General features: G+C 53.9%; 9 protein-coding genes across 9 annotated transcripts; 3 read left to right on the top strand and 6 right to left on the bottom strand.

Annotated features, from left to right (window-relative positions):
- Positions 1–207: 207 nt before the first annotated feature.
- Positions 208–3187, bottom strand: CONPUDRAFT_113920 (uncharacterized protein). Its single transcript, XM_007777658.1, has 16 exons — positions 2974–3187; positions 2750–2922; positions 2669–2698; positions 2604–2618; positions 2528–2548; positions 2217–2473; positions 2012–2162; positions 1866–1964; positions 1764–1809; positions 1603–1710; positions 1445–1536; positions 1358–1389; positions 1177–1302; positions 1033–1116; positions 961–972; positions 208–905 (listed from the first exon to the last, which is right to left on the bottom strand). The coding sequence occupies exons 1-16, from the start codon at positions 3142–3144 to the stop codon at positions 304–306; spliced, it is 2019 nt and encodes a 672-aa protein (XP_007775848.1). The 5' UTR covers positions 3145–3187; the 3' UTR covers positions 208–303.
- A 230-nt stretch (positions 3188–3417) lies between these two features.
- CONPUDRAFT_170398 (uncharacterized protein) lies at positions 3418–7396 on the bottom strand (the record flags this gene model as incomplete). The annotated part of the gene is made up of 8 exons (XM_007777657.1): positions 3418–6039; positions 6108–6647; positions 6699–6747; positions 6803–6869; positions 6928–7101; positions 7178–7233; positions 7287–7324; positions 7380–7396. 8 exons carry the CDS (start codon positions 7394–7396, stop codon positions 3915–3917), a joined length of 3066 nt encoding a protein of 1021 aa, XP_007775847.1. The 3' UTR covers positions 3418–3914.
- A 190-nt stretch (positions 7397–7586) lies between these two features.
- CONPUDRAFT_133566 (DUF382-domain-containing protein) lies at positions 7587–9918 on the bottom strand. The gene is made up of 7 exons (XM_007777656.1): positions 9602–9918; positions 9394–9549; positions 8819–9342; positions 8568–8762; positions 8396–8507; positions 7936–8343; positions 7587–7873 (listed from the first exon to the last, which is right to left on the bottom strand). The coding sequence occupies exons 1-7, from the start codon at positions 9770–9772 to the stop codon at positions 7649–7651; spliced, it is 1791 nt and encodes a 596-aa protein (XP_007775846.1). The 5' UTR covers positions 9773–9918; the 3' UTR covers positions 7587–7648.
- Positions 9919–9995: 77 nt separating this feature from the next.
- On the bottom strand, positions 9996–11698 carry CONPUDRAFT_170396 (uncharacterized protein; the record flags this gene model as incomplete). Its single annotated transcript, XM_007777655.1, has 4 exons — positions 9996–10787; positions 10839–11045; positions 11103–11435; positions 11492–11698. 4 exons carry the CDS (start codon positions 11696–11698, stop codon positions 10116–10118), a joined length of 1419 nt encoding a protein of 472 aa, XP_007775845.1. The 3' UTR covers positions 9996–10115.
- Positions 11699–11871: 173 nt separating this feature from the next.
- On the top strand, positions 11872–13994 carry CONPUDRAFT_113910 (uncharacterized protein). The gene is made up of 6 exons (XM_007777654.1): positions 11872–11944; positions 11992–12043; positions 12103–12220; positions 12278–12778; positions 12836–13244; positions 13298–13994. The coding sequence occupies exons 1-6, from the start codon at positions 11921–11923 to the stop codon at positions 13415–13417; spliced, it is 1224 nt and encodes a 407-aa protein (XP_007775844.1). The 5' UTR covers positions 11872–11920; the 3' UTR covers positions 13418–13994.
- Positions 13995–14580: 586 nt separating this feature from the next.
- On the top strand, positions 14581–16320 carry CONPUDRAFT_160511 (cytochrome P450; the record flags this gene model as incomplete). Its single annotated transcript, XM_007777653.1, has 7 exons — positions 14581–14779; positions 14838–14970; positions 15045–15233; positions 15293–15464; positions 15514–15606; positions 15663–15811; positions 16050–16320. 7 exons carry the CDS (start codon positions 14581–14583, stop codon positions 16318–16320), a joined length of 1206 nt encoding a protein of 401 aa, XP_007775843.1.
- Positions 16321–16934: 614 nt separating this feature from the next.
- Positions 16935–19178, bottom strand: CONPUDRAFT_170394 (cytochrome P450; the record flags this gene model as incomplete). Its single annotated transcript, XM_007777652.1, has 12 exons — positions 16935–17087; positions 17146–17412; positions 17473–17497; positions 17555–17611; positions 17666–17855; positions 17901–17914; positions 17974–18091; positions 18145–18254; positions 18312–18469; positions 18533–18721; positions 18784–18926; positions 19017–19178. The coding sequence occupies 12 exons, from the start codon at positions 19176–19178 to the stop codon at positions 17030–17032; spliced, it is 1491 nt and encodes a 496-aa protein (XP_007775842.1). The 3' UTR covers positions 16935–17029.
- An 894-nt stretch (positions 19179–20072) lies between these two features.
- On the bottom strand, positions 20073–22045 carry CONPUDRAFT_160509 (uncharacterized protein; the record flags this gene model as incomplete). Its single annotated transcript, XM_007777651.1, has 5 exons — positions 20073–20920; positions 20984–21072; positions 21135–21562; positions 21627–21851; positions 21926–22045. 5 exons carry the CDS (start codon positions 22043–22045, stop codon positions 20073–20075), a joined length of 1710 nt encoding a protein of 569 aa, XP_007775841.1.
- Positions 22046–23719: 1674 nt separating this feature from the next.
- Positions 23720–24659, top strand: CONPUDRAFT_160508 (cytochrome P450; the record flags this gene model as incomplete). The annotated part of the gene is made up of 6 exons (XM_007777650.1): positions 23720–23737; positions 23792–23897; positions 23959–23972; positions 24028–24244; positions 24311–24335; positions 24389–24659. The coding sequence occupies 6 exons, from the start codon at positions 23720–23722 to the stop codon at positions 24657–24659; spliced, it is 651 nt and encodes a 216-aa protein (XP_007775840.1).
- Positions 24660–25902: the final 1243 nt, after the last annotated feature.

The raw sequence follows: 25902 nt of genomic DNA, 5'->3' as shown, positions 1-25902 counted from the left end.
AGTCTCGAAACTGCGAAAATGCAAGTTGCACTTTTGTCAGTCTCGAAAGTGCGAAAATGCAAGTTGCACTTTTGTCAGTCTCAAAATTTTGAGGGCTTTTGGTGTATCCCTAACCAAGGCTCACCCTAAGGGGCCACCTTTTGGGCAGTAAGATTGACATAGTTAGCATGGGGTTATTGCTTCATGCACCCTGTGTCAGTATAGGCTGTTTAAGAAATCGTGTATAGATTATCACAATTAATAAAGTCCACCCTATGGTACACTACTTCGGACTGAAACGTCCACATCTAAAACCGTGGTTGTCTAACAGCCCACCATCTCCTTCTTCGTCGCAATCTCCCCCCTCAGCATGGTAATCCTGCTATCCAGGCGCGACGACAGATCCGTGTCCCGCGTTGCGAGCGCAAGCGCCGCATCCAGCTTCTCCGACGCTCCCTTGAGCGCCAGCGCCCACACCCCTGCTCCCGCAGGGACAGCGAGCACAGGCTCGCCATCTACAACAACCTCGGCAGCGACCCCGTTCAACTGGATCTCGGGCGGCGTCTCAAGCGCCATCTCCTCCTCCTTCGCTTGCACCTCCTTCAGATCCAGCACAGCAAGCTCGAACATCGCGACGCCTCCGACCCATGTGTTGATCTTCACCTGGCCGCCGCTCGTGGACGCGCGGTGGGCGTCGACGAGGTATTCGCGCGACGCCTTGAAGTCGCCGACGGTGCGGTGTGTGATACCGAGAAGCAGCGAACGCACCACGAGCTCGTCGGCCGTGTCGAGCGCCGGGCGCTTGTTGTCCGGCGAGGGCTGGGACGTGTGCTGGCTGGTGATGTCGAGCGCGGGCCCGAGCGAGGACCATTCGCGGATGTGCTCGAGTGCGACTTCGTGCGGTATCCGCTGGTGCGTGTTCCAGACTATGAGACATGGAAGTGAGCTAGGCAAGGAAATAACAGGTTGAACGAAGCTTACATAGGGCAATTTCTAACGTGGGGGAGGGTGTTAGACTCAACCAGAGATGAACAAAAGGAGGGTAACGCGTACCTTCAGCCGGACTGATTGAGATCGCCTCTACAAACCGAACCTCGTCTCCACCCCTCCGTACCTGCTTCGCCTTGTAGAACTCAACTACTCGGAGTCAGCTTGTAGCTCTACATGCCGGGAGCGCCGAGAGGACATGATACGCACTCTTTTTCTTGATGAATACCTCAGTGGGGAGATCCCTGCCACTGATCTTGCGTCCATTCAGTAACTCGGGAATCTGGTCTAGCAGCTCCTGCGCTTTATCGAGGTCGCCCAACGAGAAGTGGCAGCCTGTCGCGTTCGTTACAGCAAGCTTGCAGAGTAGATAATAGGAGAGCTAACGTACCCGCCGCGATGAAGTAGTATGTTGCGTGACTCCTATAAGGGAAATGAGTTCACGACCAGGTGAAAATGGCATTGGGGCGAGACGTACCAGCTATTGAGCCCGGTGAGCCTCATGAACGTATCCGCCGCTTCCTGGTATCGTCGTTGAGAGAGTAGAGTCCAGGAAAGTTCAAATGCGAGCTATGGTATCAATAGAATGTATGGTAAACCATCAAGACGGTATTGAGGGCCAGACTGAAGACGTACGAGAGTATCGGCTTGGGGGAAAGACGCCTGAGACTTCCCCGGGTCCAAGCCATCTTGGAGCACCTTGATAGCGTCGTCCACATCGCCTCGCATACGTAGGATCTTCGCCTGGTGCAGACGTTTGTCAAAGACGAAGGAACACACGACAAAAGACGGCTTACTCTATTCAGGATCCACAGCGCGCCCGTGGGGTATCGTGAATCTGCCCTGTTACCGAGCTAACATGGATAGCTGTGACTGTGAGACCACGAATGAAGACCTACTTATCGACTATCGCCTGATACTGCTTGATTATATGCGCCTCGTCTGCCTGGTACCCCGCCAAGAGCAGAACGACGCCATAATACGTCATAAGGACCAGCCTGGACGACGAGTTAGAACGGAGCATGACAAGAATATGTTCGCTCACCCAGCAAATACGGCGTGCACATCCGTCCGTGCAGCAGACACAGCGAGCGCCTGTAAGGCCAGCTTGCGGTCGTGGGTGAATCCAAGGAAACCGATAACGCCTCTGATGCCAGCGGGGAGTAGCGAAAAAACGAGGTTGAATAAGCCATATCCTATAGTAGGATTCAATCAGGAAACATATACATCTGCAAAATCACGCGGCGTACCAAACGCCGTGCCAGATAAGACGAGCTCTTCCACTGGACCGGTCGCTTGATTCTGGGCCGAGCCTGGAGGAGGAGCAAGCGTCTTTGTTGACGGCGACCCAGAGTACCATCGTGAAAAGAAACTGCCTCCGGACCGAGCGGATTGTGCCGTCGCCGAGGACTGGATGCTGTCGTTGGAAGGCTTCCGCGATGGCTGAGGAGATGTGGAGGGTGTCGAGTATGCTTGAAGGCCAGCTGGATAGACGGTCTTGTAGAGTCTGGTGATCGGCTGAGTCAACGAGGATGGGAAAGAAAAGGAGAGCGCGACACACTTGGTGAAACGCGAGTGCGCGCTGTGGACATAATGGTTGGATGGTAAACACGATGTTGAACAGTGTGCACTCGTACCTGTTCATCTCATAGCTACACGCTATCATTAGCATACAAGCGGCGAAAGTAATCGAGGCACTGACAGACACTGCATATAACCCTTGTACGACTCGCTACACTCAACCTCTCAGCCAACGCACTCGCCAACAGGTCTTGTGACGCACCTGAGCGCATGTGTCAACGCAAGCAACACGACCGCGTCCGCCTGCATAATCTCCCACTCGATACCGGGCGTGAACCGGTGAGCAGGCTTGCCGCTCTTTGCGTTCTTGATGTGCTTCTTCGCGCCCGCCTCGGAGAGACTCAAGAGACGCGATGCCTCGGCCATCAGACCGGTCTGTGCATCATGTTCAGATCACGCCCTTTGGATGAGCAGACGGGAGCTCACTTCCATGCCCAACGCGGCTTGCAAAAAGGCGCATACACCCATGCCGAGGAGGTGAAACGGCGAGTCCTCGCCATCGAATGCCTTGCGTGCCGCGTCGATGTCGTTGGCGAAGAGGTGGTCGAAGCCCTTGGCGGCCGACTGGAGCTGGGCGTCGGTGTCCTGTGCGCTCATTGCCGTCGATGCAGAGGGGGAGATGTGTGTAGTAGTGCTGTGGAGATGGATAGGATGGGCGTCGGCGGCAAGACGACACTGGTTGGCGGTGGCACTGTAGCACTTGGCCCGTTGCTTGACCGGCCCTCGGCGCTCGCGAACGCGTCACTTTCCGTCATCCTCGGAGCACCGGCCCACCCTCAAGTCATCAGCCTCACGTTTGTGTCACCACCACCGACCATCTCTCCGACATCTACCACCAACGCTCAACATCATGCACGATGACGGGATAAACAGAACAATCTAGAGAGTTAATCAAGACAAGGTTTTGACGCGGCCTTCTGAACTTCCGACTCCTGCCTATTATTGACAATCTCCGTCCAAACTTGCGCACAAGTTCCCATGTCGGCGCACCGTGATAGCGATAAGCAAAAACCATAGATTGAGACTATGAAGCAGATAGAGCTAAATGAAGAAAAGACCAAAGGAATGTATATGGTAGGAAGCAGCTCGAATATACCAGCAAGGCAGAAAAACAAGACAGAACAAACAAGAGAGTAATAAGTTACCGATGTGCAGATCAGTATGAACAACGAGCGCAGGGGGGTAATGGTGATATAAAACGGAGTATAGTGTACTTCACAACGGATTAGAAGTAGCATAGTGGATGTGAATGTGCCAGACAAATGGGAGCAAAAAAGATAAAAGTAAGCAAGCATCGAGCTCATCAACCAGGCGGCGAGATAGAACAGGTTAAAAGATAAATCAGAGGACGTCAAGAGACGACAGCCTTACGCCGGCCGCCCCTTGTCGTCCCCGTTCAGACCCATAGAAAACGGCGAAAACGGCCTCATATCCAGCAACCCCCCAGCATTTCCGTTCCCATTCGCCCGGCCACCAGGCGGAGCCGCATTCGCAGCGCTATACGGATGCGCGCCCTCGCCATCATAGTACGACCGCACGCGCTCGTCCTCTTCGCGCGTCGCCTGGATATACGACGCAGGCGGACGCGGTGCGAGCGGCGGAGGCGCCGGCAGACCCTGCTGGTCCTGCTGGGACACCGCGAATGGATGCGTGAAGCCGTAAGCCGTCTCCTGCGCGGGCGGGGGAGGGCCGAGAGGGGGCGACATCATGCCCATGCCCATACCCATTTCCACGCCTGCGCCGTTGGACGCCGATGGCGCGCTACCCCGCTCTTCAGCCTCGTACCGCGCGCGGAGCAATGCTTTCTCCTCTGCTGCTGTCAGCGGCCGCGAAGGGGCACCTCCTGGTGACGGACCCTGGCCAGGCGGTATGGGTTGCGATCGGCTCCGCGGCGGTGGAGGCTGGGGCGGCGGCCCGCGAGGTAGCTGCTGTTGCTGAGCCGCAGCAGCCGCAGCCGCGTCCTGCTCCTCATACCTCCTCCTCAACAACTCCTTCTCGGCCAGCGCAACGTTCGCCGGCACGGGTTGCGGTTCAGCAGGCCCAGGCGCGGGCGGGGTATACATAGGCGCCGAAGACGACTGTTGCTGCTGAGCAACGGCAGCAGCATCTTGCTGCTCGTATGCCATCCGGAGCCTCTCCTTCTCGTTCATGTACTGCGGCTGTGATGGTCCATCGAACGGCGGAGGATCATTCGGCCCTTGTTCTTGCCCAGCGCCAGACGCCGACCCGCTGGATGGGTACAATGCGTCGTACGAGATCGGGCCAGACGAAATAGCCTCGTTGGACGTGTAGCCGGCGTTCTGGTTCCGGTCCACCGCGAGCTTCGCCTGGTTGTATCGCTCCAGCGCGGCCTTCTCTTCGGCAGCAGTGACGAAATGCGGGACCGCGGAACCGCTACGTCCAAGCTGAGGCTGCGGGGATCCGCTACTGGGTCCACCAGCAATTGGGGGAGACGCAATCCCTTCGGTGGACGCGTAGTTGGTGTGCTGGCTACGATCTACAGCGATCTTCGCCTGGTTGTACCGCTCCAGTGCGGCCTTCTCCTCCGCGGCGGTGAGATAGTGTGGCACGGGACCTGCACCGCGGCTGGGCGAGTTTTGCCGCTGCGGTGAGTCGCCTCTGGACCCACTGGATCCGCCACGGTTACCCATAGATGAGACGGCCTGCTGGTACAGAGCGGCACCCGCCGAGGAGGCGCCGAATGCTGATCCCCCGCTGCCCATCCCGTTCATCCCGGGACGGGTACCGGGAGGTGGGGAGTGCCCACCGCTCGCCTGAGTCTGCTTCGCGAGCGCCTGCGCCTTCTCGTACATCCGGACCTTCTCCTGCTCTGCCGACGGCCAGTTCGAGCTCCCCGAGGGGCTCCGCCCACCAGTGCTAAGACCACCACTTCCATGACCAGCGCTGCTATCACCACCTCCTCCACTGCCGCCCTGGACCCTCTTCACGCGCTCCATGGCCTCCATGTACAACTCCTGCTGCCTCTTCTCGTCCTCGGCGCTTACCCATTGCCCGTTAACAGGCGGGCTACGCGTAGGACCAGGCGGCACAGTTTGTCCTGTTCCAGGCCTGCGCAGGTCTTCGTCCTGTTCGCTTGCATTGGTGACGGTGCGACTGTTGTTGTTGATCGACGCAGTCAAGCTCTGATTCCTGCGCGAACGAGCCGACTCGGCGGTACCGGGTCTGCGGTCCGAGGGCGAATATGCCTGGGAAGTGCCGTTGTAGGTGGCAGCCTGCTTGCGCGCCGGATAGTTGAGCTCGCCAAGCTCGTCGGTTTCGTATGCGCTCTGACGGACGTTTGGGGTCGTGTTGAATTGGCCAGGTCCTCCCGGGCGTCGGATGGCATGATCCACAGACGAGCCATGCGAGTGACCGGTACCTGGGCGCGCGTTGGCTTGAGGCGTGCCCTGAGAGGGCGTGGTGCTCCCGGGGGGCTGCACGCATAGACTGGGTGCACTGCCGATACGCCTCATCGCCTCCTCCGACACATTTCTGAGAAGAAAACCCGTGTTCCGGCGATCAGACGTGGCCCAGGTATGAAAATCTGGGAATTGACTTACCTCGGCCAGTTCGTTACCATTATCGGAAGCTCCATTGAGATATCCCGCCCGCTCGTGAACGTCGCCTTCACCACGATCATGTACGTGATATCAATGTGCCTCGCCGCGTTGACCGTGCAGTTCGTGTGTACCTCCGGAACGTGGCACACGAGCTCCGCCTTGTGCTGGCTGCCGGGGTATAGGGTAGTGTTGAGGGGCACCTTCTGCTCGTCAATGTGGTTGGTCTGGACCTGAGGGCCGTTGCGCTTGGCGTAGGGCCCCGCGCGGAAGGAGACGGTTTCCCGGAGGATGAACTCGAACCCACGCAGGACGAGGGTGTGCATACTCTCCGACTTGAGCGTTGCGGCGACCTGGACGCGGTCGCCGGGCCCGAAACATGTGCGTGAGCGCTCGACGATGAGCTGCAGCCCCTCCTGCGCTATCTGGCGGGTCTCGGGCTGGGCGTAGACGGGCCAGGTGGAGTGTAGCTCGTGCTTGTCGATGTTGATGGTCGTTGCTGCGGATGAGACGTTTGTCTTTCTTCGGCGTAGGAACCATCCCCTGAAGTGGAATTAGACGTTGAGCTCGGGATGGATAAGGGTATCGACGCACTTCTTCCCCAGTGTGCAGACAGTAGCAACCAACTCGTATCGGATGCCAGCTGACAGAACATGTCAGTCGTCCCTTCCGTACCCACACGTCGACGTGGAGCTCACCATTCCGTTCCAACGATATACTAGGGGGTATTGACTCTGGTACGCGGATGTAGAACTGGAACAATTGCTATGCGCCCAGTTAGGCCCCCGTACAATCCATTCGCCCAGCGTATTGTACAACTCACGCTGTTGAGAATGCTGTACTCCTCGTTTGACTGCCACAGGTTGATAGGGCTCGAGCCGACAAAGTCGAAATAGGAATTGGCTTGGCCACCGCCGGGGAGACTCTCGATCTTCTTGAGCTCTATACGGACCCATTTGGCCTTGACGCCTTGCGGACCTGAGCGGATTTCGACGGTCTAGATAGTGTGATGGTGGTGGAGGGAGGGGGAAACGCGTTAGGGTGATCGCGTGCCGGAGGAGAGGGAAACGTACGCCTTTTACGGCTGACTGGGGTCGGTCTTGGGTGCCGGCTGGTATTCCGGGATAGCCTGGTGGAGTACGTTGAGAAAGGAGGGGGTCGAGATGAATGCGAATGGCGTACCGACGACGTAGTCGGCATTTGGGGGTGCTTGCAGTTCGCTGGAGAACGTTTGAGCACGTCGGAAGGGTGATGCAAGGTAGAGAGGTGACCTACATTTTGACCTGGGACATTTTGAGATGGAAAGGGAGATGAAAGAGTGACTATGGAGAAAGTGAGGATGAGGGTATGGAGGGAGGACGGCGTGCCTAGTTCATGGCGCAGAGACGGAGGAGGGTCATTTTGATGGCCACTTTCTCTTATGAACAGGCGCTCAACACAGCCTGTCAATGTCATCACTCTCCTCGACAACAACTTAACAGTGTGAGATAAAATATGCGCAAGACAAGACTATTGTAACAGCTACCAGGAAATTAAACATACGCTCAAAACTTGTACTTTTCCCCGCCTCCCTTCTTTCTCTCCCGCTCCTGGTCCATCTTCTGTTTCTTCTTCGCCATCTCCTTGGCCACCATATCCGAGAAATCTTCTTTCGCACCCGAGACACCCGCAGAGCCACGTGAACTCGCCTCGTACTTCCGCCGCAACTCCTCCTCCGACATTCCCTCCAGCTCCCCAGCGTCCAAAGATACATCCACACCAGCCTTGCGCTGCAAAAAAAGCACATCATCAGCCTTGCAAGATCCCGATATTGAACGCCGAGCACACGCACCTTTGTCCCGCGCTCTTCGCCAAGCACAGGAATGGGCGCTCCGCTCACACCGCTCACGTCATATCCGCGCTCACTGCCCATCAGCCCTCTCACCGACGTCTGCTTCTCGGGCACAACATGGTACAGCGACCGGGGCCCCGTCTCCGCAGGCGTCTCGCGTGACGCAGGCGCGTTCTTCCGGAGCTCGAGGAAGTCGGGTGTCTCGAGTCCGCCAGCGACCGTCGACACCACGCTCGCCATTCCGCTCGGCGTCTCCAGACCCGAGGGCGTCTGCATGCCGTCCGCAGGTGCAACCTCGGTCTCCTCCTCTTCCTCTTCTTCTTCCGACTCCCCTTCTTCCTCTTCCTCTTCTTCCTCCTCTTCAGGCTCGAGTTCACCCCAAAAGTCTTTGTTGACGGGTTCGCCCATCTAGTGCGAGCGTTAGACAGTGTTTCATGACTGTGAGATAGAGAACACATACATTCGTATCAGACACCTTGGGTAGCACACCGAACACATCACCGTACAACGGCCGGTTGTACTCGTCCAACGGCGGCTTGCCCCATCCACCGGGGTGGAAGCCCCACTGTGCACTGTGGGCACACCGTCGTCAGCACGGGAATGAAGCGCTGATGATGAAAGCGAGCACTTACCCCTCGGGAATAGGCGCGTTCAGCCCCGGTATCCGTAGTGTAGGGTAACTGGGCGGTGGACCAAAGCGCTGCATGCTGATAAGCCACGGTGGCGGTGCGAGGGGCGGGATCGACAGCGCCTCGACGAGCTCGGGCGATAGATCACCGGGCCGCTTCTCCTTGAGCTGCGTCTCGAACTCCTTCCCTTCGTAGTACCTGAAGAATAAAACATCAGTTCATTCCGAAATGCACGACGAAAAGTAAGCACTTACATCTCGCCAAAGCCAGTGACGAGCGGCTTCGTCGCAAACTTGAAGAACGCATCGTGCAGCTTCTGATAGTCAATGTCCATCTTGCCCATCTTCGGCTGCACCCTCTCCCTCGTCTTCGCCTTCAAGCTCATGTTCGCCTCCTTCTCCTTGACCGCATCGCGCATCGTCGCAATGCCCGTGTCCGCGATGTACGACGGCAGCTGGAACGGCGGCTTCTCGATACCGCGCTTGCCCTGGAGGTAGTCGCGCTTGGCGGACCAGTGCGCGGGGATGGGAACCGTGTTGCGGGAGCACTTGAGGTGCAGGAGCAGGCGCGGGTCCGCAGCGGCAGGGTCGGTCCACTCGACGGCCTCGGGTTTGGTGACGAGCTGCTTGAGCTCGGCGACGGTGAGCCGGTTCATCTTGCGCTGCTTTTTCTTGGAGAGTGGCTTCTTCTCCTCGGCATCCGAGCCTTCGGCGCTCTCCATGTCGTCGTCCGAGTAGATAACCTCGCCTTTGGTGGGCTCTCCGGGTTCGCGTTTTATCTAGTGTAGATAGTCAGAGCGGAGAGGGAAGGCGAGGGGGGAGCGGCAGACCGATACAGCGTCCTCGGGCATCTGGAAGCGCGCGAAGATGTTGGAGAACTGCTCCATTATCGGGTCCTTGACGTCGAACTCCTCAAAGTCGAATCTAGTAGGCACAGCTGATGAACGGTCCTCGACCTTGACCGGCTCCGTCTCAACATCCGTCTCCTTCACATCCCGATAAACAACCGCTTCAACGCGCATACAAGGGGACACGCACCGACTCCGTCTGAGCAGCCGCCTTCTTCTGCTTCAGCTTGGCACGCCTCAGCTGGTTCTTCGTCATTTTCGGCTTCCCATTCTCCTTCCCGTTGATGCCGTTGGCAGCGACATGACCGTTAATCCCGTTGACACCATTGGTGGCGGGTGGAGAGACCGTAGCTGAGGCCATAGGTTGAGGATACGGCAGAAGAAACGAAACTGAACCTTTACTTTCCGACAGGGGGTCGTGTGCGTCTATATGTCCTGGGAGTGGAATCGACACCTGTGGATGGTGTTTTGGTGTTTTGGAGGGGAGCGAGCTCGACGTCGTTGACGGTGAGGCGGACGAGGTGAGCCGTGTTTGGTCGGAGCAAACAAAGCCTTTCAGTTCCCGCCAGTGCTCCGGAATAGGGGCTATCTCGAGAATTTATTTTTTGACAAGTACATGTACTAGAAAGTCGACATGAAGGGGAAAGGGTAATATGGTATAGATGGAAGATACGTTCTTGAGCAGAAAATCTAGTAAGGAGATATCACGCAGAGACAAATCTGCTCAGAACCTCAAGCATTGGCTTCCGCGTCTTCCTCGTGTCCAGTATCGTTGCATGGTCCTCTCCAGGAAAGAAAAACACTTCTAGGTCGTCCTTCTGCCAGTAATGTGTCGGCTTCTCCTGCTGAGTCAGATACTTATGCACAGCCCGCGCATCTAAAAGCTGGTCGTCGCCCGCCAACGCGACGGCAAACCTTCGCCCATCCAGATCATGCTTCCACATGATATTCTCTGCCCAGAAAAAGTGTCGTCCCAGCGTCCTCGCAACATCCGGGTCGCGACTCGCAAAGTACCACACCTCCCACTCGTTCGCCGTCCGCGGTTTCCGGTACACGAAGTTGAACGCGACGTTTGGAAGGTGCAACAGGAACGGGATGGGGTCGAGAAAGAGCGTCGCCGCAATCCGCGGTGCGAGGACGGGGGATTGGAACATGTGCGCAGCCAACACAGTGCCGTATGAGTGACCGAATACGACGAAACGATCTATCCTGAGCGAGGCAAGGATGTTTTCCATTTCGTTGCACAGCTCGGCGCGAGAGAGGGGGGCGGAAGTGATGCGGGAGCAAATGGGCATATATTCGATGACAAGCACGCCGACATCTGGGTTTTCTGATACGAACTCTTGTATGATGGGAACGTAGGGGTATAACCCAATCTAGAGACGGTTGTTGGTGTGATCTCGACTCGAAGAAGGGCGAGCACTCACCCCGATACCATGCAGGATGACCAAAGGAAGCTTCGTGGATGAGTTGTGAGGCTTCCACCAGTACGGCAGTTTCGGGCTGGCTGAACGCTTGGATAGCCATGTGAAGGGCCGAAGTGGGAAACTCGGGAACCATGAAGGCGGGTTGTAATGCCTGAAGCCGAGGATGTGCATCTGCACTGCTGTCTTCATGTCTAGCAGGCCAACCAGCTACGGGACATGGACGCAATTAACAAGGAACCGCGACTGGCCTGCGCAGAAACGTACCGCATACCACCCAAGCGGCCGGTGGATCATGTGCAGAGGATCAAAGGAGACGCGCATACATGCGGCCTGCTTGTTGTACCCGTCGTCCAGCTTTCTCCCAAGTGATTCCTCCGCTACTGCGACGTACTCGGCTATTTCCTCATCCCATTGTCCCTGATTCTCTTCGGGTGTGATGGAGAACAGGGCCCAGAGTAGCCATTCGATAACATTGCCTCGCTGGTAGCCGGGGGAGAAGAACCAGCCAGTGGGGTAGTCACCGTTGATTTCGTCGCTGCATCGAATGAAGAGGGCTTTGCGGTCGTCTCTGTTCAATAGCGGTGGGTGTACGGCGCGCTTGGGTGCAATATTAATTAGAAGGCGCGCGGACAAGGACAGGGAAAGACGGGTACCTTTTGGAGAAGGGTGTGTCGGGGAAGGTATATGCAAATAAAGAAGAGTGATTCCGTAACGGCGAGGGCGTCTATGGTGTCTCCCAGCAGGGAGGCTCCGGTATATATGCGATAGGAAACGAGTAGCAGACTGACAGGAGCGACGGCTCGAAACCCCCAGATAGTGAGCCGAATGAGGATGTACTCGAGCCAGCTCTTGCCCAGCATCGTCGGAGAGAAGAAAGTGAGAAGGAGAAGACGAAAGCACGTTGGAGCATGACGTCGAGCTCGCTGTTCGTCGGAGCGAGTAACCCGCTGTCTTGCCGGGGAGGCTGTCCAATTTAATTCCCACGCTTGGCACCTTGACGGAATCTGCCGAAGTGCTGTTCTGCGCCTTTCCACCACAACACATCCCCATCCCATCCCACTGCTCACCCCTCGTCGTCCACAATGGCTAAGAAGAAGAGCAAGCAGGCAAGTGTGTATTGCTCAGGAGGTAGCATATAGCTGACTTCGTCCAGGTTATCCGTCCCTGGTGCTGGTATTGCGAGAGAGAGTTCGAGGATGAAAAGGGTCAGTTCGTCTTTTCACGACACACGTTTACAGCTGATCCCTTTCCGTTCCACCTCTAGTCCTCATGCAGCACCAAAAGGCGAAGCATTTCAAGTGCAATATGTGCCCACGCCGACTGAACACCGCAGGTGGTCTCGCAGTCCACATCCAACAAGTCCACAAGCTCGAGCCCGAAAAGTGCGTATCTCCACCCTCGTTATATGCGTATCCCTGCTTATTCATCTTCCCCGCCAGTCTTCCCCGCATTGATAACGCGCTCCCGGGACGAGACGGGTACGAAGTCGAGATTTTTGGCATGGAGGGCATCCCCGCACCCGATGTCGCCGACTACAAGCGTCGTAAGGAAATCGAACTTGGCCTCGCAGCCGGCTCCATCTCCCAACCTCAAGCCAAGCGCCCTAAAGTCGAGAACAAGCCACTCACTGAAGACGAGCTCAAGGCCCGCCTTGCCGCCCACAAGGCTCTCATGGGTATCGGCGCCGCCAACAACGCATCCCAGATGTCGCCTCCCCCCGATAACGGCGGAGGGGCGGTGTATGGTGCTCCTCCGCAAGCGTACGCTGCTCCGCCCATGCCAGCGCCAGGCATGGGGATGTCTCCTCCCCCTGGAATGCCGCAGCCCGGAGGCATGCCCCCGCCGTTTGGCTTCCCGGCTGGGTCACCGCCGCCTCCGGGTATGTTCCCTGGTGCACCTCCGTTCCCTCCGTTCCTCGGCGCCCCTGGGATGCCACCTGGGTACGCTCGTTTTTGCTTTTGCTTTTTTTCAGTTCAACTGACGTTCGTCAATGATAGTCCGCCTCCCCCTGGTTTCCCAATGCCACCCCCTGGTATGATGCCACCTCCAGGTATGATGATGCACGGTGGTATGCCTGGTGGTATGCCACCCCCTGGTATGTCTGGCTTGGGCCCACGACCCCCGATGCCGCCGGCCCCTAGTTTTGTTCCCGCCATCGGCTCGCCTGGCCAACCGATGAACGGCATTCTACCCACATCAACGAACGGCTCTGGAACGCCGTCACAAGTTCTCCCAGGTGTTTCTCCCCCTCCTCCCGCATCTGTTCCTTCCACAGCACCCCCTGCGTCTAACGTTGCAGCTGCCCCTCCTCCGCCGCTCATACTCCCTCATCCCGAGCTCGAGCAGAAGTATGCCCCATTCAAGAAACCGACGGAGCTCAAGTATGCGGATCCGAACTTCTCTCCCGTAAGCTATATATATTATGTCCAATCACCATCACATCATTAACGTTGTTACAGGAGGAGAAGCGTGCCCGCGTCACCAAGTACTACTATGCTAAAGACGGCACGGCCACGGCCGAAGCGGCCTCCGAGGAAACAAGGGGCAAGAAGCGTGCTCGCGCGGAAGACTTTCTGTAGAGAGCGCCACAGGCGCTGGGAAGCTGCGTCGTATCTTCCCTATCGATGGTTGATCATGGCAGATTGAAGGTGTTTTCACGTGTCGGGAATCAGGTGGAGGTTTTGCGAGCGGAGGCATGGGTGCGGTGTTCGAGGCTCGGCTCATCAGTCCGTCCATCCATCTGTTTCTCTTTCCGTCGTTGAGCCCGGTATACTCATCGCCGCTGTCTTGCGTTAGTCGGGCAGGGCAGGCGCATATATCCACCCATCACTCATGAGCTGTGGTGCGAGTCTCTTCCATCTTCCATTGTTTCCTCTTTTCCCCTTGTTCCAGCGTATCATACATTGTACTACGGTCGGTGCTTTTTATCTGTCATAATCGAGACTCGTCCTGTCGAACGTCAGGTTGGTGAACGCTTGTTATGATTGTGATGAGGTTTGTATAGGCTAGATCGGCATGCCAGCCTAGTGGGCAGGACGTCTCCAGCACGTCAAGATACATATGAGGGTTAGTCGTGTTTTTGAGTTTCCAACTTCGAGTTCTACCACAGGCAGAACATCAAAGCGGAGTAACCAGTGGAGGACACATCAGAATCAGGTACACGTGTTGAGTGCATATCGGGAGTGCGCATATGTTCTAATATAGTCCCTAGGGCATAAAGTAAGCTCCGTAGGTATGCTATCTCTCTGAATGTCACTTGTCGGGGTAGTACTTGCCTCTCCAAGCACTATCATTAGTCTAAGTATGAATGAAATGAACATCGTGGGTAGTCGTGTCTTGTCTATCTGTACCACTAGCTCGAGCTCCATCACTCAATTCATGGCCACCTTGACGTCTTCAACGTTTTGACAGTTTGCCACTGAGAACTTGGTATGGGGGTTCCACCTGGCGTCAAAAGAAGCGCCGATCCACAATATATCCTCACTGCGCGCCTCTTGTGTTTACCAGCTCCTCACTGCTACCAAACATCTCGCCATAACCCATTCATGTCCAACGCTGAGAACTCGTGCCGCGGGTTTTCCTTCAGGCCCAGGTCTCGGAGCTGCTGATTTCGTATCCAGATCGCTGGCGTTGCTTAATGAACCTCTTCATTAATTTCACGTATCGCACCTTGCTATCTTTAGAGATGAGCTAGCATAAGTATGTCGACGTTTCTGTCTGGCAAACCATGTTTCCTCACCCCATGTCCCTCATCAGCTTTAGTGCCTTGGCTGCGTTCATTGCTGGATCCTTACTCGGCGTTGCTAAGATCCGCCGCAAGCGTTCCGACAAGCAACTGCCCTTGCCGCCAGGTCCTCGTGAACTGCCTTTCATCGGCAACATGCATCAGTTAAATTCGAAGCGCCCTTGGCTCACGTGTATGGAGTGGAAAAAGACATATGGTATGCTTCATGCGCTTATTCGTGAGCAAACCCTCGTGACTGAACTTGCCACTGGCAGGCGACATCGTGTACTTACGAATCCTCGGCCAAGACGCGATCGTCCTCAACTCGCAACAGGTTGCTGACGACCTCCTCAAGAACCGTTCGAGTAACTACTCGGATCGCCAGGATATAACACCTGTGTTTGACGCGTACGCTTCGTCTTGTGTTGAATTTTGGAGACACGTGTTTAAGTGCTCACGTTCCGTTCAGATGCACTCTTTAGCTATGGTCTTTGGCTTAACACTGCAGCGCTTAAGCGCGGCAAGACTTGGAGGGCGCACCGGCGCATTCTCAACCAGACGTTAGGGTCCGATGCCGTGACAGCGTACAGGCCAATACAGCTTCGCAAAGCGCAGGAGTTAGTTGGAGAATTTGCGAGGGAACCTGAAGCGTGGTGGGACCATATTCGGAGGTGCGTCGTGGACCCGATTGAGCAAAGTGTACCACATTAAACACGATCCCATCTTTCAGGTTCTCGACTTCCGTCATCCTTGGTGTGGTTTACGACCATACACCCGGAAGCAACGCACAGGATGACCCTGTCTTGCGCACGTTTGCTACAGCCACCGAAATGATGAGCAAAATTCTATCTACTCAAATCGTCTTGCTGTTGTCCATGTTTCCATTCCGTGAGTACTGCCTCGTACGTTTTGCGAATCAACGCTGAGCTCATACACGGATCCTGCAGTAAGTGGCTTCCGGGCAGACGGTTCAACGCGGCGCGTTTCCGAGAGCGAGTGACGCAGCTGTTCGAACTACCTCTCAAAATGCTCGAAGACAAGCTTGTGCGTCAGCCGCGGTCGATGCTTGTCTCTGAGGACTAACCTAGAATCGCATATAGGTGACCGGGCAGGCCAATCATTGTGTTGCATCTCACGCGCTTTTGCACTTCCGCAACACGGACAAGGTAGAAAACTTTGAAGATCTGATTAAGGGTGCTTGTGGTCTGGCGTACTTGGGTGAGGCGCTAAATGTCATTCACTCCAATCGGTGAGCCGTTTAATCATGGGTGATTGCACTATCCATGAAGCTGCATAGGCGTCCCAAACACTGCAACGAAAGCAGATACGTACAGGGGATTTCATATTCACAAGGGTGACATGTTTTGTTCTCTTGTTGCATCTTGCTGAAGCTAAGTTGATTTTTTCGCTAAGGAGCGCTGGTTTTCCCCAACGTCTGGTACGATCCTTGTTTTCCTTCTCTCATCTCTGAACTTACACGCATGTAGGGCTATATCCCACAACCCGGACAAGTATCCATCTCCCTTCTCGTTCAGCCCATCGCGCTTTCTTGACGTTGATGGAAGTCTCTTGAACAATGAGCCGGACTATGTATTTGGTTTTGGACGCCGTATCTGCCCTGGCAGGCACCTCGCCAAAAACTCGCTCTGGTCAGCTATCGTTCGAATTTTGGCTGCTTTTCATGTGGAGAAGGCTCATGATGCAGCTGGGAATGCCATAGAACCAGACCCCGAGTGGACAGATGGTGTCACTACGTGAGTTGTGGCCGACTTTTGTCTTTAGAACAGCGCTCATAAACGCGGATTTTGTTCAAAGATACTGTCCCAAATCGTTTCCGTGTACGATCACAGTGCGAAGGGAGTAGTAGAAGAGCACCGTGGATGCCCAAATCGAATTGGTTAATGGTACCCATGCGATCGCTATCCGTACTATGTAATGTGCATACCACTTTACTCAGCACAAGTCAACGAGTATTTTTAACGAACGGGGGCCCAATGTACATAGCAGAAGTATCATCCATGTAAATATTGTGGGACTGCACTAACGCTATGCCCTTGGGAATTGGCCTTCGTTGTCCGTAGCGCTTCTCACTTGAGAGTATCGTGTCCCTTATCACAGCGCTGCATACGTGACGATAATACGCGCTTTGACGCGGTTGATCTTCCATCTTATTCAGACTACCTATGACAGTGTCGCATCATTCACGTCAGCGACAGGAAGGTCCGCAGGCCCGCCGCTTCTGCCAAAGTGGGACGCACACTACTACTACCCGTCACGACCCCTGTATAGCGATCGCCGGGGCCAAGAAGACACAACTCCTAAACGCAAGAACGCCGCAAAAATATCGAAAAGAAGACTGTCTCTGTAGTTGGAAACAAACAACGTACATTACGCTTGAAAACACCTGACAGCCTACTCGAAAGACCCGGTAGCAGAAAATCCGTGTATAGCGGGAACATACTGTAAGCTACTTTGGCACATCTACCCTTCGCTGCGTGATCTTGCACGGAAACGGCTTGGGGAACCTTCACGGGACGAACTTGGCAGTCAGACATTGACATGAATAAAACATGATTAACTCACGTTGTCAATCCCAAAGTCCACTCAGGGTCTGGGTAAATAACGTTACCGGCTGCATCCTTTGCCTTTTCGATTTGGAACACCGAAAGGATGCGAGCCATCGCTGACCAAACCGATCCATTCGCAAGGTGTCTCCCAGGACAGATACGCCGGCCGAATCCAAACGCATATTCGGGCTCATTACCGACGAGGCTACCGTCAGCGTCGAGAAAGCGAGAGGGATCGAATGATGAGGGAGATGGATACTTGTCAGGGTTCTGAGACATGGCCCTATAGCACAAGGCTGAGCGTACTCGTACACGTATGCGTCAGAAGGAATGCGTGCTTTACCAGATATTAGAGATAACCAATGCTCCTACGGAGATAATCACAGTGCATTAGCAAGAATGACGAACCCAAAGCAAGACATTACCTTTTGGGATGTAGTACCCGTTATACACGTCTGCATCCGTCGTCGCATGTTGAATGCCTGTTGTGGCTGGATCAATGTACGCAATGGCGATCGACTATATTCATGCCTTACCAGTGGGTGCGACTGGCCTCCACCTCAGAGTCTCACAGTATACGGCCTCGAGGTAAGGCAGTGACGTTCTGTCTTCGAAATCCGGAAGTCGGTCTGTCCCAACGACCTCATCAATCTCCGCTTGAGCTCGTGCTTGCACCTCCGGATACAAGGTCATGGCCAACATAAAGATGATGACCGTTGCCCCAGTCTATTGCATCGTCAGCTCGACCCCATAGCATAGTCTCTAGCGCACCGTCTCCTCCCCGGCTAAATATCATGGGAACAAGAGTGAGCATGGAGTTGAAATGATGAAAGCCAGGAGTGACCTGCATACGCGGTCCCGCACACGCCTCTAACAACGTCATCCAGGTTATCTATCTTGTCCGTATTACGAAACCTTGTCAGCGCGTCGGACGCCACACATTGGTTAGCTTCGCCAGCGTCCTGAAGAGACCATGATCAACGGAACACTGACGAGCCAATGATCAACTACGCACCAGTCTGGCTTCAAGCATATTGAACGGTCCATGGTACATCTCCCCAATGACATTTTTGCAGTGTACAACATTGAGCCAGCCACCTGGAAGCCAGGTCGGGATGGACTTTACTATGTTAAAGCTCTCCGTCAGCTAGTTCGTAGCTAGCGACCCCCTCTCGCGCTCACCAATCGGAAACATGGTTATCAGCATCGCAGTTTCAGGGGTGAAAAGCCGAGTCAGGAGTTGCAATGCCGTGGCCACCGTCTTCAGAACACCATCATCCTCTGTAGTGCCGCTGAGCTCATGATCATACATGGCACTCAAGATAACTCCCGCTGAGAACCTGAACCAGGACGTATAGTCAGGTCAGCCTAACCAGAGTCCGTTGCCATAATAAGCAACGAACCTTCTGGTATGGTCCCACCACGCCTCTGGTGACTTGGCAATGTTCTCGACCAGCTCGGCAGTCTTGACCAGCTGCATAGGCCTATATGCAACGGCAACGTTGGACCGTAGAGTTTGATGGAAGATACGTCGATGGAAACGCCAGGAGTCTGAGTGACCGAGAAGGGCGGTGTTATAGGTCAGTCCATACCTGTGGTCCGGCCCTCGACGTCAGCGAGTAGGATAATCACCAAATGAATCGGGAAGACTCACGGATCAGTGAGAGCAGGCATCTCTATCCGGTCTGAGTAGTTGCTGGACCACTGATTGAGCAGATCTTGGGCGACCTTCTCTGAAATAAGGACGATCACATCTTGTCCGAGGATGCGACAGTACATAATGTCACCTTTCCGATCCTTGTGTGTTAACCCGAGAACCGTCAGTAGATAGAACATGAGTATATGGGCACCATACTTCTCCTTCCACTCCGTGTATGTCGCCTACACCTTCGCGGTGTCCAGCTGGTGCACATTTCCTATGAACGGAAGGCCGGAAGGGCCAGGGGGAAGCTTATGATCGCGACGCTTCCGAAAGACACTGATGGTTATCGCAAATCCAACGGCGGCCACGAAATACGAGAACGTGTTATAGTAGTTGATGGGCGACATGGGTTCAAGATACAACGGCTCGATAGAGCAGGGGCCAGGCTAATATGGACTGCACCATACCTGGATATGGACATGACCTATTACGTATATGAGCAGAAACGTGGATCAGGTGCACTTTGCGAGTCGTCGCTGGCTAGAACTTACCATGAAAAGGGTAACCATGACATAGGGAACAGGATGTGGCCAGGTCTCCATCGGGAGAGGATATAAATGGGGGCGTTGGGCACATGCCCTCATACACAACTACCTCGACGACAGAGACGGCGTTCTAACAACGCTCGATAGAACGATCGCTATGGCAAGATACTCAACTATGGAATTACCGGAGGGACAGTCAGTATTGGAAACGACGAGGAGGAGAGGGCCGAACCTCGTAGAGCAAGTTGGGTCAAGCAAGCAACCAGAAGCGAACAGACATGAACACGCTATGTACTGTCTACGCTGGCATACCGGCCCTAAACTATCCGTCGTGCTTCCCGCTTAGAGGCTCTTGTACCCTTCGTAGCGTTGAGCGTACAAGCATCATCAACGACGCTTTATGTGCCGAAGACAGTCTATAGATGAGGATAAGCAATAGACCAGAGTCAAGTAATCCCGTCTGTCGGATACGATATCAGCTCTGCCTTTCTTTGCTTCTGCTAAGCCAATGTTACGCTCTCAACTTGCTCTCAACAACAACTCTGCTTCATGGATATCATTGTTACGCGGTGTTGCTCCCCAAAAATCATACATTTGTATTCTCCAACGCAATCCCCTGATCGTGTTCACTTGCTTCTCTTATACGCACACGAAGTCTCTCTACAGACAACTAGCTACCCGCCCTGCTCACCTTGTGAGTATTGAAAGAATGGCGAAGGACGAATAGTCAAGTTCCGCGACCATACATCCTTGATGCTAACGACACTGAAGTCCTTCATTAGCTTGATTAATCCTTCGCTGGTTTTTCTCAGTGATGCTGGGATTCAAGCCTTCCTCAACAGGTATATCCTCCGCTGCGCTGACAGCGCCACAACCGTAGTGTAGTGCACGTTGATAATACCCAAGGTTGAGCGCCATCTGTGACGCATTCCCAAGAGCAATGACAAGCTGTTTCCGTGCTCCGAGCGCCTCGGCTGCGTAAACTCCCTCCGTGTATGTATCCAGCGCGACCACAGCTGCTGCTAGCTCGGCTGAGCTGACAAACATCGAACAAGCTAGATTGATGTCGGCATCATCTTTCTTCTCCTTGATGCGTTGTCGCCCTCGCTCCGTTCGTTCGAGTATACGCGATTGCGATATATTTATGATTCGGCGGATGATATCGGGATGTGTGATGTGTTGGACCTGATTCAGCGACGTGGACGTCGAGAGCCCGGCCGGGGCCTTCTTAAGGGTCTGTATGCCGTCAAGAGCCTTTCGCTGTGCCAGGACAACAAGCAATCGAACAAGCGCAGTTGGCCCGAGGACATGTTGTGATGCGATTGTAACGGGGCCCTCAATAGCAACGCTACCTCCAACCCGACATTGGCCTGTGGCGCTCTCCGTGGCATCGCTACCTGTGGTGTAGAGGAAAAGCTCCGCACCGTACTCAGTTGCTTCAAGCCTTTCCTGGTAGGATGTACACTGCTCTGGAGTTTTTCCTTTGCTGCCAGAAAGGTAGGCGACGTGAAGGAAAGATTCAATCTGTGCATTCGTTATGCCGCATGATTCTGCCGCGTGTGTGAGTGTCGCGATCAGACGCAAGACGATACTGCGAATAGTGCCTGCCATCAACCAAAAAAGGTACGTTAAGCAAATCTCAGTATTGAAGCTGACGTAAAATATACCACGATCTCCGTAGATGGTTACAACGCCTTGGAGGCTCGGTGGAGATGGTAGCTCTCCAGGATCTGCAGTGCCGAGCTTGGCAACATCTCTACGTACCAGCCGTTAGCCAAAAGGACTTTTTCGTTGTCTATATAATATAAAGGGACGTACCTTTGAACCTGCATCATGTCTTCTTCTTGAACGTGCATCCACACCTCGATAAGCTTCTCGAACCAATCCCCGCGCGACGTAAAGATGGACATCATCTGCAGCATCGCCTTCCACTCTTGCACCTTGAAAGCTTTATCCAAGGGTGATGGAACCCCCGGCACCACATTACATGGCCATTGCAGGAGGAGTGCCAGTGTCTCGCAAGCCAGCATGCAAGTCTGTGCCTCTGGATTGCGTGGGTAGCGATCGAGAACTGCACAATCAAGCAAAAGGTCGATTATATGTGGCGTTTTCTGTAGGATCTCAAGGCAGAATTTCGGGGTGTGAGACGGAAAGACTCCCATCAGTGCGTACGCAATCCCGACCGCGTTATCTTGAATCATGGAGTAATACAGAGGTGCAAACCTTGCTGCTTTGTCCATGGGTATCTGATTCATGTCCGTTCAGAAGACAACGTACTACCCATACTTGACAGGATATCATCTGACTTACCACTCCGCCCGAGTCAGGAAAGACAGAGCTTTGCCAAGTAGTTAACGGATCGAGCATCTGAGAGATCACATAATCTGGCCCTGCTAGAGCATACCGACAAACACCTTCAATAGCATCAGCAACTACCGAGGAGGATAGTTTGTTGCCGAGAAAGGCGTCCCCTGCCAACGCTCGTAAAAGATTGGTGACGGCTTCGTGCAAGATACAGGGATACCGATGTAAGAGCTAAGGTACGATATGGGACGGTACGAGAGCGTAAACCTTTTCGGTAATGTCTATTAGATTCAATATGTACGCACCTGCAGGCATAGTCCCACTATGTCCTCCTCTAACAGGTCTTCCCCCAGCTGTCGCCGTTCAGAGTCGTCACAGATCCGGACTAAGTTGCGAAGTGCCTCTAGAGCATAATACTGAGCCATGATCCTTTCTCTGTGGACTTGGAGCGCAGGCCAATCCTTCCTTGCTATCGTCATCATTGTGCTTATCAAACCGGCGCTAAGCAGTATTGCCGCAGTGGATTTGATTTGAGAACCACGATCGTTCCCTCCTTGATCGAGGGCTTCCTTCATGAAGAGATAGTTTACACGGTTCTGAGAGGAATCATTAGTAGTTAGGGCACAGTACTCAGTAGTAATGAGCTCGCGACAGGGATGTCTACACACCGTAACTTGCAGCACGAATCGCGGGTCCTCGTGAGGGTCAATTATTCTAGCGAATAAACCCCTGAATTGGTCCATCTAAGCGTCCAGAAACAGATCTGCAATTCCTTGAGGCAAGGGCTCGTCCATTGTAGGGGCGATACCAGAGCGACTCGCTTGCGCAAGATGAGAATCGACGGCCTGAACGTGAACTCCGGTAAATATCGCGATCACGGCGTTGCCGCTTCCGGTCCGATGGGCCGAGAAGCTAACCTGCGCTTAAAGCGGAGACGCGCTTTCACGTGCACGCCCGAGTCGGCGCGAACCGTCGTTTCGAGCGGGTGAATCCCCACTTCTAGTTCACCGACCGCGTCGCAGACAGGTGACTCACAATATTTTGCTCAGTTCCAAGTACATGCATGAGCCTTTGATAACATACGCCTGTCCACAGCCTCTTCTGTTTCGCTTAAATACGCTTGCTTAACTGCCCTTGGTCAACTCCGAGTCTCCTGTTCTCCGTGCTACTTAGTCTGCACCTTGGCGGTTCAACCTGCTACAATTGGCTCTCTTAGGAAGAGTCGCCATGATCGGCCCCCGCCTGGTCCCCCTGGGCTCCCGATGATAGAAAACATACATTGGATGCACGTGACGCGAGTTTTGCGCACCTATACAAAGTGGAAAGAGAAGTACGGTGCGCATATATTCACACTTTCTTCATGTACTTGGCTTGGGTTGATGATTGACGTCGGAGCAAGCGTCGTGCTCTATCGTATCTTCGAGAAAATCACAATCATTCTTAGCTTAGGGAAGGTCGCAGAAGATCTGCTCAGCTACCGGTCTAGTAACTCCTCGGATCGGGTAGACATGCCTGCTAGCATTGGGCCATGGGTCTCTTCCTATTCGTTTCGCTCATGTTCTGCTCGCTGAAGTATCGAATAGGGGATAGGGCTCGACACCATCATGCTCGGTCACTCCAATCTCTGGCGCTTTCATCGACGCAATTTCCACCAGACCCTACGGTCAGAAGTCGACGCCGCATATAGGCCTATTCAGTTGCGCAAAGCGGATGAACTCGCCGATGGCATCGTCAAAGCTCCAGAGTCGTGGTGAGACCATATAAGGAGGTTCGTTCACCGTTGTCGCAGAGCAAGGGAAGTGATTGTTGAGCTGAGGCTTGTCGCTTGATCACGAGCTCAGCGAAAGTGTGAAAGACGATAGCATTCTAAAGACGATTGTCACAGGACTTGAGCTTATGACGCGAATCATCTCCCCGAACACTTCAGTGTTGATAACTATGCTTCCCCTTTGTGAGCACATGTAAGAACCATCTGCTTTCCTGGCGCTAACTACCTTCCTGTCACAGTGAGGTTCATTCCCACCTGGCTACCAGGAAGTTGGCTAAATGCCACACAGTCCAGAACAGTGCTTGGAGAGCTGTGCCATGCGCCGTTCAATATGTCTCAACCGAAGGTGGTGTGTGATCAGGTGTTTTACTGTCTTCGCTCCTGCTGATTGCATTGTGTTCAGGCGGCGGGAAAAGCCAGCCACTTTGTAGCCTCAGACGAACTGTCGAAGTTTCGTGATACAGAAAATCCAGACGAAATTGTCGAGGACATAGCGTATGCGGGACAGCGTATGCCAGTGATTCCATGGTTTGTCACCTAATCTTCGCGATTATGCCTGTAATCATGAAGCCGGTGAAGAGACGGTTTGTGAATACAGGGTCCAACTGCGTAGTGTCACAAGTGCTGACGATGCAATAGACGGCTGCAACGCTCACCATCTTCGTCTTGGTTATGACTCTCTATCCCGAAGTTCAAGCACGTGCTCAAGCAGAGATCGATGATGTGGCTGGCCCGGACCGACTTCCTGACTTCGATGGCCACGCATCAATGCCCTACGTTGAGGCTGTTTATCGCGAGACGTTGAGGTGGAAACCTATCGCACCCATTCCACAGCGGAAGCTGATATGTGTGGCGGGTAATACGTCCCGAGAGGCAGATATCCCATTTTTCATCTGCAGAGCTAAACTAATCTACCCCCTAGGTGCATTGATTATCCCCAACGTCTGGTAAACTCATAGTTATTATCATCCTCTCATTTTCTCACTTTTGTGTGTTGCAGGGCCATGAGCCAGAACACCGATAGGTACCCTTCACCTTCGTCCTTTGATCCATCACGCTTCCTCGACGGGGATGGAAACCTAGTGGGCGGAGAACCCAGCTACGTATTTGGCTTCGGACGTCGTATCCGCCCTGGACGGCACTTCGCGAATGCTTCCTTATGGCCAGCCATGATCTGCGTTCTCGGCAGGTTCCGAATCGAGAAGGTAAAAGATGTAGCTGTGGATGATATCGAGCCTAACCCTGAATGGACGGTTGGGTTGACTACGTGAGTATCCTGCCCTTCTCCTAAGCCGAGCTAAGGTCTGATTGCCGAGTTCGCCAATGGAAGGTTTCCAATGGCATTTTCCATGCAGCATTGCGCCACGAAGGATCACCGAGATGCCCATGTAGGAACGTTGTCTGTACGAACTCGCGCGGAGGGGCTGCTGCCAATCTAGGGTGCATTTTCATCGCAAGTTGTTAAGCTAAGCCTCTGTGTACACTAATTTTATTTGCGCATCACGACTCGGATCTAGCTGGCAGAGTTCGATCGTCTGGAGATTCTGTTCACCTTGGTCCTCCCTCATAAGGCAATTCAACTCTTGAACTCTACCTCACCAGGAGCCCACAGAGCATCAACTTTGATGATCATTCACTCTGACTCTACTATTAGCTAGCACCGTGCTCTCTCAGCCAGGTGGCGGAGGCCCAACCATGACAGGCCCCGAAGCCAAGCCGCGGGGTTACTATCGAAGCTAGTCTTTTGCCGCCATTCGCAATTTACATCCGGGCACGCTCGTGCATATTCCGCTCTTCCATCGTGTCTGTTATGCGACGCGATATGATGCTCATGTTAGGTTAATTATCGCGCTGGATCGCGTCTAGCCCAATACGGTTGACAACAGGGAAGCTACGTATGTGTTGCTATTCAGTTCAATGATACATTGCCGACGCCAACGTCAACCCTCTGGTGAGGTTGGTGCTGCATATTGTTTGGTATGGTATCGAAAGCCCGTGACATAAACGAGAAAATCGTGAAGCAATGACCTAGGTACGCAGACCAGTCCTCCAGAATCAGACTATTCCAAGCCAAACGTCTGCAACCTTCAGCTGTCTAGTCGTGTTTGAGACGGTCAGCAATTCTTACGTATCTTGATTTGATGAATACAATTCTGCCAAACTCGACAGACATCACTTTCAGTATACTCATGCAACCAATGCTCCTTCAATATCTCAAGGACCTTTTGAAAGAGAGATTCACTTATCGGTGGCTGTAAATTGGCCCGCGGCTTTCGAGGACGAAAGAGTGGCGCGTGCTTCACCGGCACCCATCGGATGTTTACTGAGGATTCACTGTCAAGGTTTGAGCTTCAGCTAGGCGTGTCTGTTTTTATAAGTGACATATATCACAGGTGATTCATTTGACAAGTACATCTAGCTTTCTGGCCAACGTGTTTGCTCAGAACTCTAAGCTATCAAGACTGGTTGCTCACGATGGAGTACTACGACTCCGTTACAGTCTGCAAATGTGAG

Source organism: Coniophora puteana (genome assembly GCF_000271625.1).
Source record: "Coniophora puteana RWD-64-598 SS2 unplaced genomic scaffold CONPUscaffold_24, whole genome shotgun sequence".
In the NCBI taxonomy this organism is placed as follows: Eukaryota; Fungi; Basidiomycota; class Agaricomycetes; order Boletales; family Coniophoraceae; genus Coniophora; species Coniophora puteana.
Note: the sequence above shows the minus strand (reverse complement) of the source record. Positions and strands in the feature narration are given on the sequence as shown.

Excerpts from the sequence above, each read along its gene's own strand:
- CONPUDRAFT_113920 (XM_007777658.1), bottom strand. The coding sequence starts at position 3,144 with ATGAGCGCACAGGACACCGACGCCCAGCTCCAGTCGGCCGCCAAGGGC. Across the intron at positions 2,699-2,749 it reads GCGTTGACACATGCGCTCAG|CGAGTCGTACAAGGGTTATA; the intron begins GTGCGTCACAAG and ends GGTTGAGTGTAG. Across the intron at positions 1,303-1,357 it reads ATACTACTTCATCGCGGCGG|GCTGCCACTTCTCGTTGGGC; the intron begins GTACGTTAGCTC and ends CGAACGCGACAG.
- CONPUDRAFT_133566 (XM_007777656.1), bottom strand. The coding sequence starts at position 9,772 with ATGGCCTCAGCTACGGTCTCTCCACCCGCCACCAATGGTGTCAACGGG. Across the intron at positions 8,508-8,567 it reads AACGCGCCTATTCCCGAGGG|TGCACAGTGGGGCTTCCACC; the intron begins GTAAGTGCTCGC and ends GTGTGCCCACAG. Across the intron at positions 7,874-7,935 it reads GCGAAGAGCGCGGGACAAAG|CGCAAGGCTGGTGTGGATGT; the intron begins GTGCGTGTGCTC and ends CTTTTTTTGCAG.
- CONPUDRAFT_113910 (XM_007777654.1), top strand. The coding sequence starts at position 11,921 with ATGGCTAAGAAGAAGAGCAAGCAG. Across the intron at positions 11,945-11,991 it reads CTAAGAAGAAGAGCAAGCAG|GTTATCCGTCCCTGGTGCTG; the intron begins GCAAGTGTGTAT and ends GACTTCGTCCAG. Across the intron at positions 12,044-12,102 it reads AGAGTTCGAGGATGAAAAGG|TCCTCATGCAGCACCAAAAG; the intron begins GTCAGTTCGTCT and ends TTCCACCTCTAG.